This window comes from Anas acuta, chromosome 6 (genome assembly GCF_963932015.1).
Source record: "Anas acuta chromosome 6, bAnaAcu1.1, whole genome shotgun sequence".
In the NCBI taxonomy this organism is placed as follows: Eukaryota; Metazoa; Chordata; class Aves; order Anseriformes; family Anatidae; genus Anas; species Anas acuta.
This window is the reverse complement of record NC_088984.1, coordinates 25,561,628-25,574,996: the sequence shown is the minus strand read 5'-3', so window position 1 is coordinate 25,574,996 and position 13,369 is coordinate 25,561,628. Positions and strand designations below refer to the sequence as shown.

Below are 13,369 nucleotides of genomic sequence, written 5' to 3'. Positions count from 1 at the left end.
TTTTTAAAGGACTTGAACTTTGAAAAAAAAGTTGTTTGTTTTTTTTTTTTTAAAGGACTTGAACACACTAAGTTCAACATAAAGTGACAGATTGGCTTCATTCTTAACATCCTAAGTTATTGCTAAAGAAAGCAGCAACAGCAGCAACCAATACAGCCACAACATCCAAATAAATAAGATACCAAACTGTATAACTTATGGACTTAACATTATTCCAGTTTTTAAGATGACAACTAACCTTTCTACAGATGACCACTCTCACGTTTATATCTGATTTATGTGCCAGATGCACTACGGCTATGAGATCTTTACAATTCACAACAGGATCTGTAGGGGAGAAAGAAGAATATACGTATATCAAACTATACCATGCAAGTGAATATAAGAGCTATCTGTTAAAAATAGCTTTGGAGGTCACTTCTGTTTCCTTTACTATCCCTGGATGTAAACTTCAGGAAACTAAGAAAACAACTGAGGCTACTGTGGACTGCAAATAATACAGATCTGTAAGGTAACAGCTCTCCTTCCTTAGCAAAAACCAAACATGTTCACCTCTGAGCAACAGGAGCTTACTAATAGCAGACATAACATTTCCCAATTACCTGCATACAGAACTTGGTTAAGAAGGTTTTTTATGAGAGAAACAGGAACTGGTGATTCATTCAGAAGGAGTCCCAGTCCAGAGTATCCCACTTCTCTCAGTCTCATACGGTGCTTACTGCGTTCGTAAACTTTAGTACATTTCAGCATCTCTTCCACAATCTGCAGGAAACAGTACACACAAATGCAATATAAGCAGAAGGAAACATCCAGACCTCTTAAACTTAATAGTGAATGACATAGCATGCTTTTCCACAGCTTACGAAATAAATTTTAAAAACAAACTCAAACAGCACAGACTAATTCTTAAACTTATGCTTGACATCAAGAGAACACTAATTCCATTGCGACTATGGCAGTAAGCAATAATATCTAGCTAACTTACCAGAAGAAAGAATTAAACTTGAACAACTAGCATCTTTCCAAGTGCATGCACTTCTGCAACCAGACCACTGGAAAACAGATTTATGTCCCAGTGATTAATTTATGAACATATTATTCAATTTGTTACCTTGAACACAAGTTCTCTAAGCCGGTCAGAGTATCTTTGATGCAGTAACAAAGCGTAAAGAATATCAGCATTTCCTGGTTCAAAAAGCAGTAAAAAAAGCTGGTCTGGGGTTGGGCTGGAATGAAGTAGGCTGAAGAGAATATCCAGAATTCCACAAAGCTGCAAAATTAAGACCACTGAATGAATCCACAAGTCATACAGACTTCATCCTGTGCATGGGGGAAATTTTCCCAGCTTTTAAATTTCACCCTTCACTTGTTATACAATGTACCTCGTCTGTTCATTATTACCACATTTAAAATTAGGGTGTTTTTCTTTGGACTACTTTGTAAATACAGAACACTTTATCAAACTGCAATCAGAACTACAAAGCAAATTCAAGTAGTGATAATATCTACAAAATAGCAATCTGTATCACTACAACAAGTGATCTGTTAAACTGCAATTCATTTGGTTTTGTAACCTAAGAGAATTTTTCTAATGGCAGTATTACACATGTGCTTTTCTGCCCCTCACCTGCAGAGCACTTTTGTCAAGGTTCTAGTATGTTTCTACATACAACCTGCCTCAGCTACATCTAAATAGAACCATATACTAAGTAACACTATGCTTGTGGTCTTGCCCCTACTTTTTAAACACACAAAACATTAAAAATTCTAAACAGAACAGTACAGAATATCCCAAGTTGGAACGGACCCACAAGGATCATTGAGACCAACTCCTAACCATCATAAAACAAAACCAAACCACTTAAAGTATTAATTTATGTCATATTGGATACCTGTTCCTCTTCAGTGGTGGCAGCTATGTATCCTATGATGCTCTGTATTTCTTCATGTGTTCCACCTTTGCTTAGGAAATATTTGATCAGTCCATAAAGGGATGTCCGTATTGTTCTCAGGTCATCGGGAGCCAAATCACTGTCTTTACAGCCACTCCTACGCATCAACAGACAAGAAAAGCAACTCAAGCAAGTGCTCCATGATTCAGTAATAGCTATTTGGTTGTGCTGGTTTGGAATTTTTCATGTATCTTGATATTACGGCACAAGCTTTCTACTGAAGTAAGGCAACTGAGCAGCAATAAGACTTACCAAGCGTATAAAAAAACATGAAATGTAGACTTTTCCTGATCTGAATACAGGTCAGGACTTCAGCTTCCTCCCTCACACCCTCTAGCCAATCTTCCCCAATTACATACTTATATTCATAAGGGGATATAAATTATTTCAAGTCTACACCAAGATTGAAAACTAAATTTCCAAATTCCTAAAAATAAAAATCTACTTCAAATGCCACAAGTATATAAAAGAACAAAGTGTCTTAAAATGATGGGCATCCTCTCTTTTCATAAAGGCCATCATCTGTGACTTATTTTGTGTTGTTGATAACAAGTCCTTCAAATTAATAACTTTAATGACTTTTCCAAGCCATTTCCAGTATCATTGGCATAAATTTTATATAATCCCATAATAAAAGTCAAGGATTAGTAATAAGTAAAGCAGAAAAAAAGTAATAAGTAAAGCAGAAAAACATTAATGCAATTTTGAAAATGAAATGAACCACTAAAAGCCAGACTGCAGCTTTCTTTTCTCACTAGGACAAGTGGGGGCATAGGGTGAAAGACATGGACATGACTTTCAGCTACAGACAGCTACACATAACAAATGAGAAGGAGTTAGAAGAGGTAAAACTCATACCCATAATAAACCCTGAGTGTGTCTAGAAGAAACTGTACTCCATACTTCTTTCTGAAGAGCCTTCTGCTGTCTTTGATGATTGTAGAAAGATATTGTATATGCCCTACAATATAAAGCTTCCTGTTAGAACCTGGATAAAGATCTATGTCAAGTGAAAAGTTCTGCGCCTTTGTGCAGTTACTCAAGTCCAAAAGCTCACCAATTCTGAAGGGGAAGTCCCCACTGTTCCAGATGCTGAAGTCAAAAAGTAAGTGTTGATACATCTGTTGTAAAAGCTGCATGTTCTTTTCTACTGAGACTTGCTCTATCAACAACTGTACAGCCATCAGTACATTCACATCCATTAAGTTGCTTGGCACCTTTCAAAAGAACACCATGTTTTAATACTCAAAATACGAAGAGTTTCTTAAGATATCATCTTTTTTAAATATTTTTTTTCTCAGAAAATGAAGATTTTCTCTTCTATAGCAACTCTGCAGTTATTAAAGCAATAATATACTTGCAAACCAGTCTAGTTTGAAAAAAACATAATACAGTATCAATAACCAAAAAAAAGCAGAAGAGGAAATAAAGACTAAACACCATGTTTCACTTTGTAGACCAAGATCAACTCCTTATATCTTCTTGTTTTCAGATATATGAGAAAGAAGAGCATAGATGAAGTAAGTCTTTGAGAGAGGCCTTGCATCCTGTACAAATTAAGAATGTTTCAAAGTAATCAGGACGTCATTCATAACTTGCATTACTACTCAGCTGTAACATTCATTACTATGGGTTGTTTCTCAAATTTGCTCACCTTCTGTAACAAGGCTCCTAGGGTGGCAACTCCATGGGAGTGAATCAGATTTTCCTGATTAACGTGATGCCTCTGAATAAAGTGTTTTATCACCAAGATGAAAGTTGCAACAACATTCTTCTCCAGCCGTGCTTCTGCAAAACAGAACAGTAGCAAAAGCCTCATGGATGATTGTTGGACAGTGGGGAAAAAAGTAAGATGAAGTGTTTATATTCGTCACTATTTCCTGAACTTCCTTACTCCTGATGCATTATTTCCAGAGCTGTAGGCTGTCTTTAGACTTTTTTCCAATGAAGAATCAGTCTTTCCTTGCCCCTCCAGAACAAAGTGACCCAGTTGCTTCATCTATCTGGCTATAGCATAGACAGACTTCTCTTCTTTCAGTTACAGGCTTTTGCATATGCTGCAGTTATTCTCCCTCTGCAGTTGCGTAGTCAAACTTTCTAGACATATGTAAGAATTGGGAGGAGGGAAATATACAAATATAGGTATTTATTCCACCGTCTCAATTTCAAAACAAACAAAAATGTTGTTTCCCTTGCAAGCCTTGGTTTCCCAGTGTTTGCTGACAAAAGTTCATTTCCAATTTATATCAGTAGAGTGGATTTTTTTTTTTCTTGATTTATCTCTGTGGACATTTTCCTAAGAAAATTAAAGTTTAACTGAAGTCTACACAGCACTGTTCTGATACTGCCAAGTTTGTGTTTGGCTGCCTGACCCAGCATTCATGTTGCAGGAAAGCTCCTCCTGTTGATATTAGCAGGTTTTACATTAAAAAAAAAAAAATCTCAAAATAATAAGATCCACTTTTTCAGACGAGAAATAAAAATAACTGCATATTTTGATGCTAATATAAGAGTAAATCATTAAAAGAAAAGTAATGTTATCAAATACATTTATATTTGCAATATATTATTAAGTTATTTTTACATAGTGCTGAACTGCTGGCGTTCAGTAACCATATCATATGAGTAACAGGAACAGTCTGTCAGCTGTACATTGCTACTTTGGAAAACCAGCACGTAATAGAATGGCTGTCATTCACAGGAAGATTTTTAATTAAAATCAAGCTTAAGAACAATTTCATCTCAACTGTTCTTTTCTACCTGATGCCTTTGTGGATGCCAATACCACCCAGTCGCCCTCTACAGGAGTCACTGCTTCTGGAGGTGGTAGAGTTTCCCCTTCAGACTTCTCGGGCACCTGTCCACCAAGGAAACTGATCTGCTCCAGCAATGGAAACAGCACATTTATTCCACCAATGCAGTTGATCATATCCTAAATCAAGAGAAATGGGAGAAAAAGGTCACTATAAATAAAACCCTCTGAACTATGTAACCAAAATCCACTCTACATACAAGGAACCTTATGAACTCACAAATCAGACTATTTCATGTCACTTTGAAACTAGTTTAAAATACTGAATTTAACAAGAGAATTGCTGTAGTTTTAGGTGCTGTAGTTACACATGCCTGCTCTTGCTCTCAAAGTGTATTTTTGCATTTCCTTCCACCTCCCCTCAACAACGTGGGAACCTGAAGGATACAACTATTGGACAGAACCTTCTATTAAAAATATTTCAAAAACAGAGAGAAACATATTTTTCTGTTACCTAAGTTACTTGCAGCAAGCAGGAAGGAAACTATATATCTGTGTTTTAATCCTATTCCTGCAAGATTTCAATTTCAGACTATTTAAAAAAATCGAGTTTGATTTTTTTTAAAGTAACTTCACATTACCTCAATTCTAATCCTCGTTTTTAGAATTCAAGTCTCCTAAGATACATTTTATTTTCCTTCCTCTCAAGCAGGGGTAGCACAACACTTCCAATAAAGTTCCTTGTGTTAAGGTATAATATATTCAAATCACAAGATTCCCAGAAGTGATTCCAAATGTCACTTTAAAAAAATCTGAGTCTCAGATAGTAACCAGAAAGCTAGCCAGAGATACCTGTTCACCTGCCCAGCTTAGTTCGGTGAAAACTATTGTTACCTAAAAGTTTTAAAAAACAAATAAAAACAATATTCTGTAAGCCAGTCTATTAATGCAGGATATCACTCTCCCTTCCTGGAAATGTTGGAGAGAAGTGGAGGAAACCATTCTTTTTACCTCCATCATGTTCCAGTTTTTCAATTGTTACTGTATTACATATGTCTTTATGATGTTCCTTCCCAGTCCAGGTATCCTCGTGTTTATTAAGGTGAATTTAATTATAATTGAACAGAAAATAAGGAAGTTTTTTTTAAAAAAAATTCCAAAATTTATCTCATGGATGAAGCTTTTTAGTTAGCTGGGCAAAACAATAACCACGACATTTTTGAAAATTGAAAAAACAGAATTTCTTTGAACCTAAAGCCAGCAGTAGTTTTAACTCCTTTCAGGCTGTAGCTATCTCCTTATGAGCTCCTCCTGATCAGCGTCACATTTTATCCCTTCTCAAGAGGGTGCCAAATCCCATCGTGTTTGTTAACGAAGTCCAACTATTTTTCTAAGACTTGTACTCTCAATATGCTTTCCCATGAAGTTAGAGATATGAACCATCCTCACCCACCCCTCTTCCCACTACTGGGGATAAGGGCAACAAATTACATTTTCTGCAAAGTATTAAGAGAAGTTAACTAGCAGGCGTATTTGAATTTTCTTAACATTAATCTCCACTAGTTAGAGCATATGCACAGCATTCATACATTTACCTTCATTTACCTTTACTTTTGTTGTAAGAAAAGATCATCTACAGAACAGAATTGAATATAATCCATCTAAATTAAAATACCCTTTATCATGTCAGTGTTTCTAGATCAAGCTCCTTTGCTGAAAATAAGTCGACTTTCTCATTGACATTGAGAAGCCTGACTTGAATTTTTTATGTTAATATGTGCTTGTGATTTTGGAACTAATAAGCAAACAGGCAGAGGAAAATATTTATTAAGCTGGGGTGCACTTCACAGCGAGTTTTAAGTCTATAGTATAACGTCAGACCTGAACTGTCAGTCTTAGAAAAGAGCTGATCAGCCAGAAGAACATATGGATCCCCCTAAGTGTTGAGTAAGAAGGAAGAGAACAAACAAACGAAGAAAAAATACAGATAGGACAGTTTTGCTATAATAGAATGTTTGAGCAAGGGACTAGAAACTGATTTAGCCAGAAAATGTAAAATTTTAATCACCAATACTAAAGAAAAAGTAGTACTGTTATTATAAATGCTGGCAAAAGTTAAACGAAGATGATTTGCATGGCCCATATGAATCAGATAACCCCATTAAGAGCAGCAACCCTTGTAAATTCTCATTAAAGGTAATGCAACACTACTCCAGCTACAGCATTAGCCCATTGTCATTACAAAACCTGTCTGTATCAGTTAAATGTCATTAGCAATATGACAATAACCTCTAGCATTCCAAAAGGTAGGTGAACATGTATGGCTACTATCACATTTCCATCAGGCTTTGCCAGCTCAGTATGCATTTACCTTGATGTCCCAGTTCACTACTTTGTTTCCAGTTAGTCTTCCATGTAAGAGATTAGCAGACAGGTCAAGACAAATTGGATTTCTGCAGGCCTGTTAAACAAATTAAAAGGCTACAGTATTATTTAAGAAACAAGGTGCAGATGCTTCAACATCAAATAAGGTTTCTAAATGACCTATGTTTCAGAAAGTTTGTGCCATTGTGTTGGTAGTATTTAAACAATTTAGGACCCCTGGAATATAATTTATGTTACCTGAGATTTGACATTAGCAATTGCACAAGATAATTTTGTCCTTTTGCCAAATAAAAATAACACTTTAATAGGTTACCCTGCACAACAGTTTAAAAAAGCTCTCACTGCTCTTCATCTTTCCTTAACCACAGCATAAAAATGGTATATTCACTTGTTCTAATGAAACAGCAATAGCAAAACAAAAAGGAACATCTAGAACAAGTTTGAAAATTATTGCAGGTTATGTAAACAAAGTAAAACTACATATTATTTCATACCTTTGGTGTGTAATGAAGCAACACCTTACTGGGGAGGTCTGCTACTTCAGACTCTTGAGATTTCCATGGAGTTAAGCAGTTTGGACCTATAAAATAAATGTACATAATTATTAGTTTTCATTTTTAAGAATTCACTGGATATTAACGTTGATATTCACAAATTTTATACTACTATTCTTTGGTTGGACACCCCAAAACACACTTATTTGAGACATGCTTTGAAGTAATCTTTTGACCTAAGTCATCCATTCAATACAGTCTTCTTAAAACGAAATACATATTCTTGGTAAAATGCTAAATAAAATGCTATTTAAAGATATTTTAGTCTGTATAAACAGCTATGGTTCTGTCTTTAAAAACACCTGTCTCCTGATACTTGCCACCAATCCATTTGTCATCAAGCCCAAATGACCAGACAGTGAGTAATCTTCAAGACATCTTTGTTTAGTAACAGAAAATAATTCCTTTAAATGGAAGTACTTCCATGCTTATCTCTAACAACTGCAGGTCATTATGGAACTTACTACCTTAACACCTTAAACCATAAGACATAGCTTACCAGAAAACATATATATATATATTTTAAATCACCCCTAAACTGATTGATTTTTGTGGAAAAATCCTCAAGCACACATCACCTCAATGGCTTATCAACAGCAGCAAAATTTTAAATCATTTCAACTGTAAGCACACATGTAGGCAAACAGTAGGAAAAATTAAGAACTTAACAGTGAAAATATTACATAAAATTTTAATTTTGGCAGGTTTGTGCATATAAATAGATGAGCTTAAGTAAACCTAACATTTCAAATAAAACTAAAAATACTTAGAATTCCATCTTGAGCTTTGTTGTAAGTCCCTCTTAGCAAACCCATTTAGGTTAGCTCTGCAATTCTTCTGGATTTTCACTTCATCGTTATGTGTATGTATAGAGCAAAACTCAGTGGGGTACTTCCATAACTCATCCATTTTGTTCCACAAAACCAGTACAATCACTGCTTACCTGCTAAATACAACGCTTTCACCTGAGAGGGTTGCAGTGCTTCATGAAAGATGATAACTGATCCAAGGTGTCCCTCCAAAGATGTTGGACATCCCCATTCACTATCCTGAGTCCCTGCTGAGATCATCTTGGTGATCAGCTCCGGTTTTGCAAGCATTCCACCCCAACTTCCTGGAGACAGAATGCCCCCAAGTGACGTACGATGGGGCATGATAGGGGAGGAAAAAGGTGGGTCTGGTATCTGAGATGGAGGAGGAGTCGTTGTTCTTTGGCCAGCTGAACCAATGCAGCAAGAAGTAAAAGGCTGGACAGTCAAGCATGGGAAAAAAAAAGACACACTGTAAATCTAAGCTCCTTCTCCCCCCCACCCCATCAGTTTGCAAACCAAATCTGAAGACTCTGGCAAACCTGAACTAAATAAATTAAATCAGGAGTAGCAAGTTCTGGCATGTCCTCTAGAATCAGTAATCCAGCACAGTATGAAAAGAATGTGCACTCTCCATAACAGCAGAGAGTGCCCCTTCTACAATCAAAAGCAAATTTGGTAACCTCAGCTGTTGCGTGCCAAAAAAAGCTGGCAGCAGCAGAGCCAGGAAGGATGGTACCCTGGTAAGATACCTGGGTAGATATTTCTCTTCTGGATTATATTTGAAAATACTAGCCGCAGCATACGTGCTACTGTATTCTTCTTGTTACTCCACTCAAATAGATGCCCTCATGGGGAGGCTTACCTGCCTGACATTTAGCTACCTTACTTAATAGTGCTTCTTCTACAACTGAGCCAAAATCCAGAGTTTTATCTTACAACGGAAATAGCATTTACTTGTTATACCATGACCATGTCCAATTTAAATGTTCGCTAAATGTTTACTAAATTACTAAATGTTTACTAAGTGTTTACTAAAATTACTCACAATACTTAACAAATATCAAATGAGGACTTAGAAAAAGAGGAAAAATGGTCAGTATTGTACCCCAATTTAAAAATGATTCGTTCCACACAAAGAATGGACAATGCTTTCAAAGAAAACTGAACGTGGTATAGACTCATTTTGATGGCTTAAATGAGATTTTAGGTTAAATACATATACATTTGAAATGTTTAGATTAGCTGAATGCACACTGCTTATCCAGCTAACAAAGCAGGTGTAAGACTAGCCTGTATTATGGGGACACACAGAAAATACAAGTAAGTATTTCTCAATGAATACTACCACACCAATCCTACTTGCAGAGGTGACTATTCATCATAAAGTATGTCAGTATGTCTGACAACTCCCCTACCATCTAAACAAGGTAAACTCTTTTTTAGTTTTGTTTTTAAACTGAGATGACTATGCAAGCATTACTTGGTTAGTTACACTTATTCACCAACTTGATAGTCTGCACACTGACCAAAATTGAACATAATAGCAATGCACTATCATAAACTCTTACTCAAATTCATTATTAAAAAGAAGCCAACTCTGTTCTCATTCCTCTATGCGAGTTCATCAGGACAGGGGTATGACATAGAAGGTGAACTTACTTCATTCATGGCAGGGAATCGAAGTGGAGCAGATATCTTCTGCTGTCCGTTGACATAGATGTATACAAGGCTCTGACCAAATGGCCTCTTTCCAGGCATGTGAACAATAGTTATGTTGTGCTGGTTAATAAAATGAATAAGACATTATTAAAAAGTACTGCATGAAAATGACAGAATCACAGAATTGACCGTACATTATTATTTAACTTCATCTCTACTAATCTGGTGAGGAAACCATTTAAGAAACTGCTTTGGAAAATAAATCCAAAGTATAAAGAAGATACCACCGGCTGTCAACTGCTTCTATTTCCAAGTAGTTTACTTTTTAAACAGGTTTTGGGAAGAAAAGATGTATAGCTCTTACATGATAATGCATATCAGTCCTTAAATATGGGAATAGAAAAAGGCAAGGCATAAACACAGTAGTGTGCACTTAGTATCACATCCAATATGCTTGTTTTAATTTAATATAAAAATGTGCACGTTAAAAAAAACTCCACTAAAAAAAACCCACACCTCTATAAAAAAAACACAACACTAATCATCAGCTTATCAATAACAATGATCATAACAATATAGTTGTAATTTATCTTAATCAACTGCTAATCTACATGGAAAATGCTTGTATCATTTGAGTTTAATTAATTACATAAGATCAAAACCAAGTATGATAAAATAGACTTTATGGACCTTTTATAAAACCACCAAAAAAAAAAAACACTTGTGACTTCTGAGCTAACAGTACTGTCCTAAACAATGTTTTTCAGTATCAAATCTTACCCAGAGCGAGTCAAAAAAACAGTGGTCTGGAAGCATCACTGTCGTATATTCCCTCTTTGTGCAAACTGCAACCACCAATACCCCAGAGCACGTAATAAAGGCTTCAAAACCCATACCACTTCCCGTAAAAAAGCTATAGAAAGACAACAGAACACACAGTCAAGGACTTACTCCATTAAACCTACTGGAAGTCGCCTAACAGTATTTTCATTAGGAGAGAAGCAACTCAAGCTGTTTGTTGCTGCTCGCATATTTACTATTTGACTAGTTATCACTTTTGTTCCAAAGAATAAGACACAGAACTACTACAAGGAAGGGAAGTGTTTTTTAAGGATTTTTTTTTTCTTAACATGTGATTATCTGTCAGCAAGAACCTTAATGCAAAATAAGATACATAACTTTGACTACACTTATTTCACTCAGTATAATGAAGATCAGCTATCAGCAGCTATCTATAAATAAGCCCTGCAAGCACAGGCGTGTCATGAGAAATCTTTATTTTTTTTTAAAGTGACAATGGAATTTTTAATATTTCTAAGACACTGGAATTTTTAATATTTCTTTGTATTAATTTCAATACAGAATATGTACATTCATTATTGCCAACGTCAATGCCCTGTAACAAAAATACATCAATATTGCCCTATAATGAAGCTACAGATTCTGTACTGAAATTATACACAGCTTCAAATATTGGGCATAATTTCATCAAAATTATACATAAAATGATAGAAAAACAGCCAGTTATTGGTATAGCATCACATAGAAAAAAAAAGCCGTAAGTAGACTTTTTTTTTTTTTTTAAATTTCATAGTGTAATTCCACCATGCTTTTCGAGGACCACAGTCGATTTAAGAACTTCAGTGGCACACACTGACCAACTGGAAACAGTGTTATGACAGGTCATCAGGTGGCACCCTTCATCAGGGCTCTGCTGTATAAATACTGCTGACATTCCTATTGAACATTTGTACCCAGATAGTTAACCCACACTTAAACTATCAAGAACAAACCATGCCAATGTCTATTTAAACTGATGAAGGTGCCCTTTTCGTTGCTCTCTTGTATGAAACACAGATTCCACTGTCTTCACAGAAAACAGTGGGAAGACTATTGTTTTGGGGTGTTTTGCTGTTGTTGTTTTTAAGCTACGTACCATAAAAACATGATTCAGAGTCGTGGATAATGAAACTGCAGACAAGAACTACAGATAAGAAAGTAGTGTAATTGAGAAACTACATGCTTATTTCCTAACACAGCCTGGCTGTGGTGACGGATGATATTGCTCCCTTTCGCAAACTAACCAAACTAAGTGCTATATATTGCATACTATGAAGAAGAGATTGAATACCGCATGTAATAGGGTGCCATATGCCACAGGGAACAGATGACCTAGATTTCTGCTGCTGAAGTCATTATGATAACCGTACCTATAGAGTTGCTTCCGCTTGCCGTTTTTGTTAGTTGCGCTAGGGTCCACCTGGTCCTGGTCAAGGCAAAGCCAAGCACTGAAAGAAAATGCAGAGCCTGGCCACTTCTGAATTGATGGAACTGCAATTCCTGCCATGCTGTGATACAAGTTGAAATACTGCAAGGCACTCGCCATGCCTTGCTTGCGGGCCATTGCCAGAATGGCTCGCATCACTGGAACAACATAAGGGTGAGCCCGCCTTGGTTCCTCTGTCCTCAGGAGCCGTATTAGCTGAAGCAATTCTTCTGATCCCATTGACTGGCTCCCCAAAGAGCCCAGAAGGGCAATCAGGTTCTCTGCACAAGTACAGTGGAGCGCAGAATGGGAATTTAATGTCTCAATGATACGGATGACCATGTTCGCATTGACACATGTGGCACGACTCTGTCTGTTAATACAGCAGATCCGCCTCAACCAATTTGAGATGAAAATCTGCAGGTCGTGTGACTCTAGCTCTGGAAGCCACTGGATAAGCAGCAATAATGGCTGGACATTACTAATGCCTAGTATTCCAACAGCCATGTGGTCACCTTCAACAGCCTGAAAAACAGCAGAAAAATCAGATATGAAACACCATAAAAGTAGAATTACTGCTGAAGAGACATAAGCATTTTAGACAGCATTCAAAGAAAGCATATCTCACCATATTCATGAGTTCTTCTAGTAATTCCCGTGAGGGTTGACCCAGCGATTTTAGTACCTCATATATATGCGCATAACCAATTCTCTCCTTGAAGACCTCCTGAGGATAAAAATCCAAGTCTCAATAACAAATAAAAGGGACACAAATTTTTCTTCTACTGCAACAAGTTTAATTTAACAAAATATTAGATACAAAATAATTAGAATGCAAGAATTATATTTTACAGGCTAGAAATCCTTCCGTTAATAAGCCCATTTTGCTACAGAAGGATCTCACTACAGCATGCAGAAAAAGATCAAAATTACATTTTAGTAATTACTTATACAAAAATATAATTGCCTTGGTATACTCAAAATGTTAA

General features: G+C 36.3%; 1 protein-coding gene across 8 annotated transcripts in view; it reads right to left on the bottom strand.

Annotated features, from left to right (window-relative positions):
- NBEAL1 (neurobeachin like 1) overlaps positions 1-13,369 on the bottom strand; it is an 85,888-nt gene that overhangs the window by 35,252 nt on the left and 37,267 nt on the right. For all 8 annotated transcript variants that reach the window (XR_011097649.1, XM_068685871.1, XM_068685872.1 and 5 more), the window contains 15 exons: positions 13,009-13,107; positions 12,325-12,905; positions 10,895-11,027; positions 10,115-10,234; positions 8,587-8,890; positions 7,584-7,669; positions 7,076-7,165; positions 4,713-4,884; positions 3,607-3,740; positions 3,010-3,169; positions 2,811-2,913; positions 1,893-2,049; positions 1,112-1,270; positions 603-762; positions 239-327 (listed from right to left, as the gene is read on the bottom strand). Coding sequence is in view for 7 of the 8 variants with exons in the window: in XM_068685871.1 (XP_068541972.1) it covers positions 239-327; positions 603-762; positions 1,112-1,270; positions 1,893-2,049; positions 2,811-2,913; positions 3,010-3,169; positions 3,607-3,740; positions 4,713-4,884; positions 7,076-7,165; positions 7,584-7,669; positions 8,587-8,890; positions 10,115-10,234; positions 10,895-11,027; positions 12,325-12,905; positions 13,009-13,107 (2,547 nt within the window). In the remaining variant the exon portion in view is untranslated. The remainder of the gene's footprint in view (positions 1-238; positions 328-602; positions 763-1,111; positions 1,271-1,892; positions 2,050-2,810; positions 2,914-3,009; positions 3,170-3,606; positions 3,741-4,712; positions 4,885-7,075; positions 7,166-7,583; positions 7,670-8,586; positions 8,891-10,114; positions 10,235-10,894; positions 11,028-12,324; positions 12,906-13,008; positions 13,108-13,369) is intronic.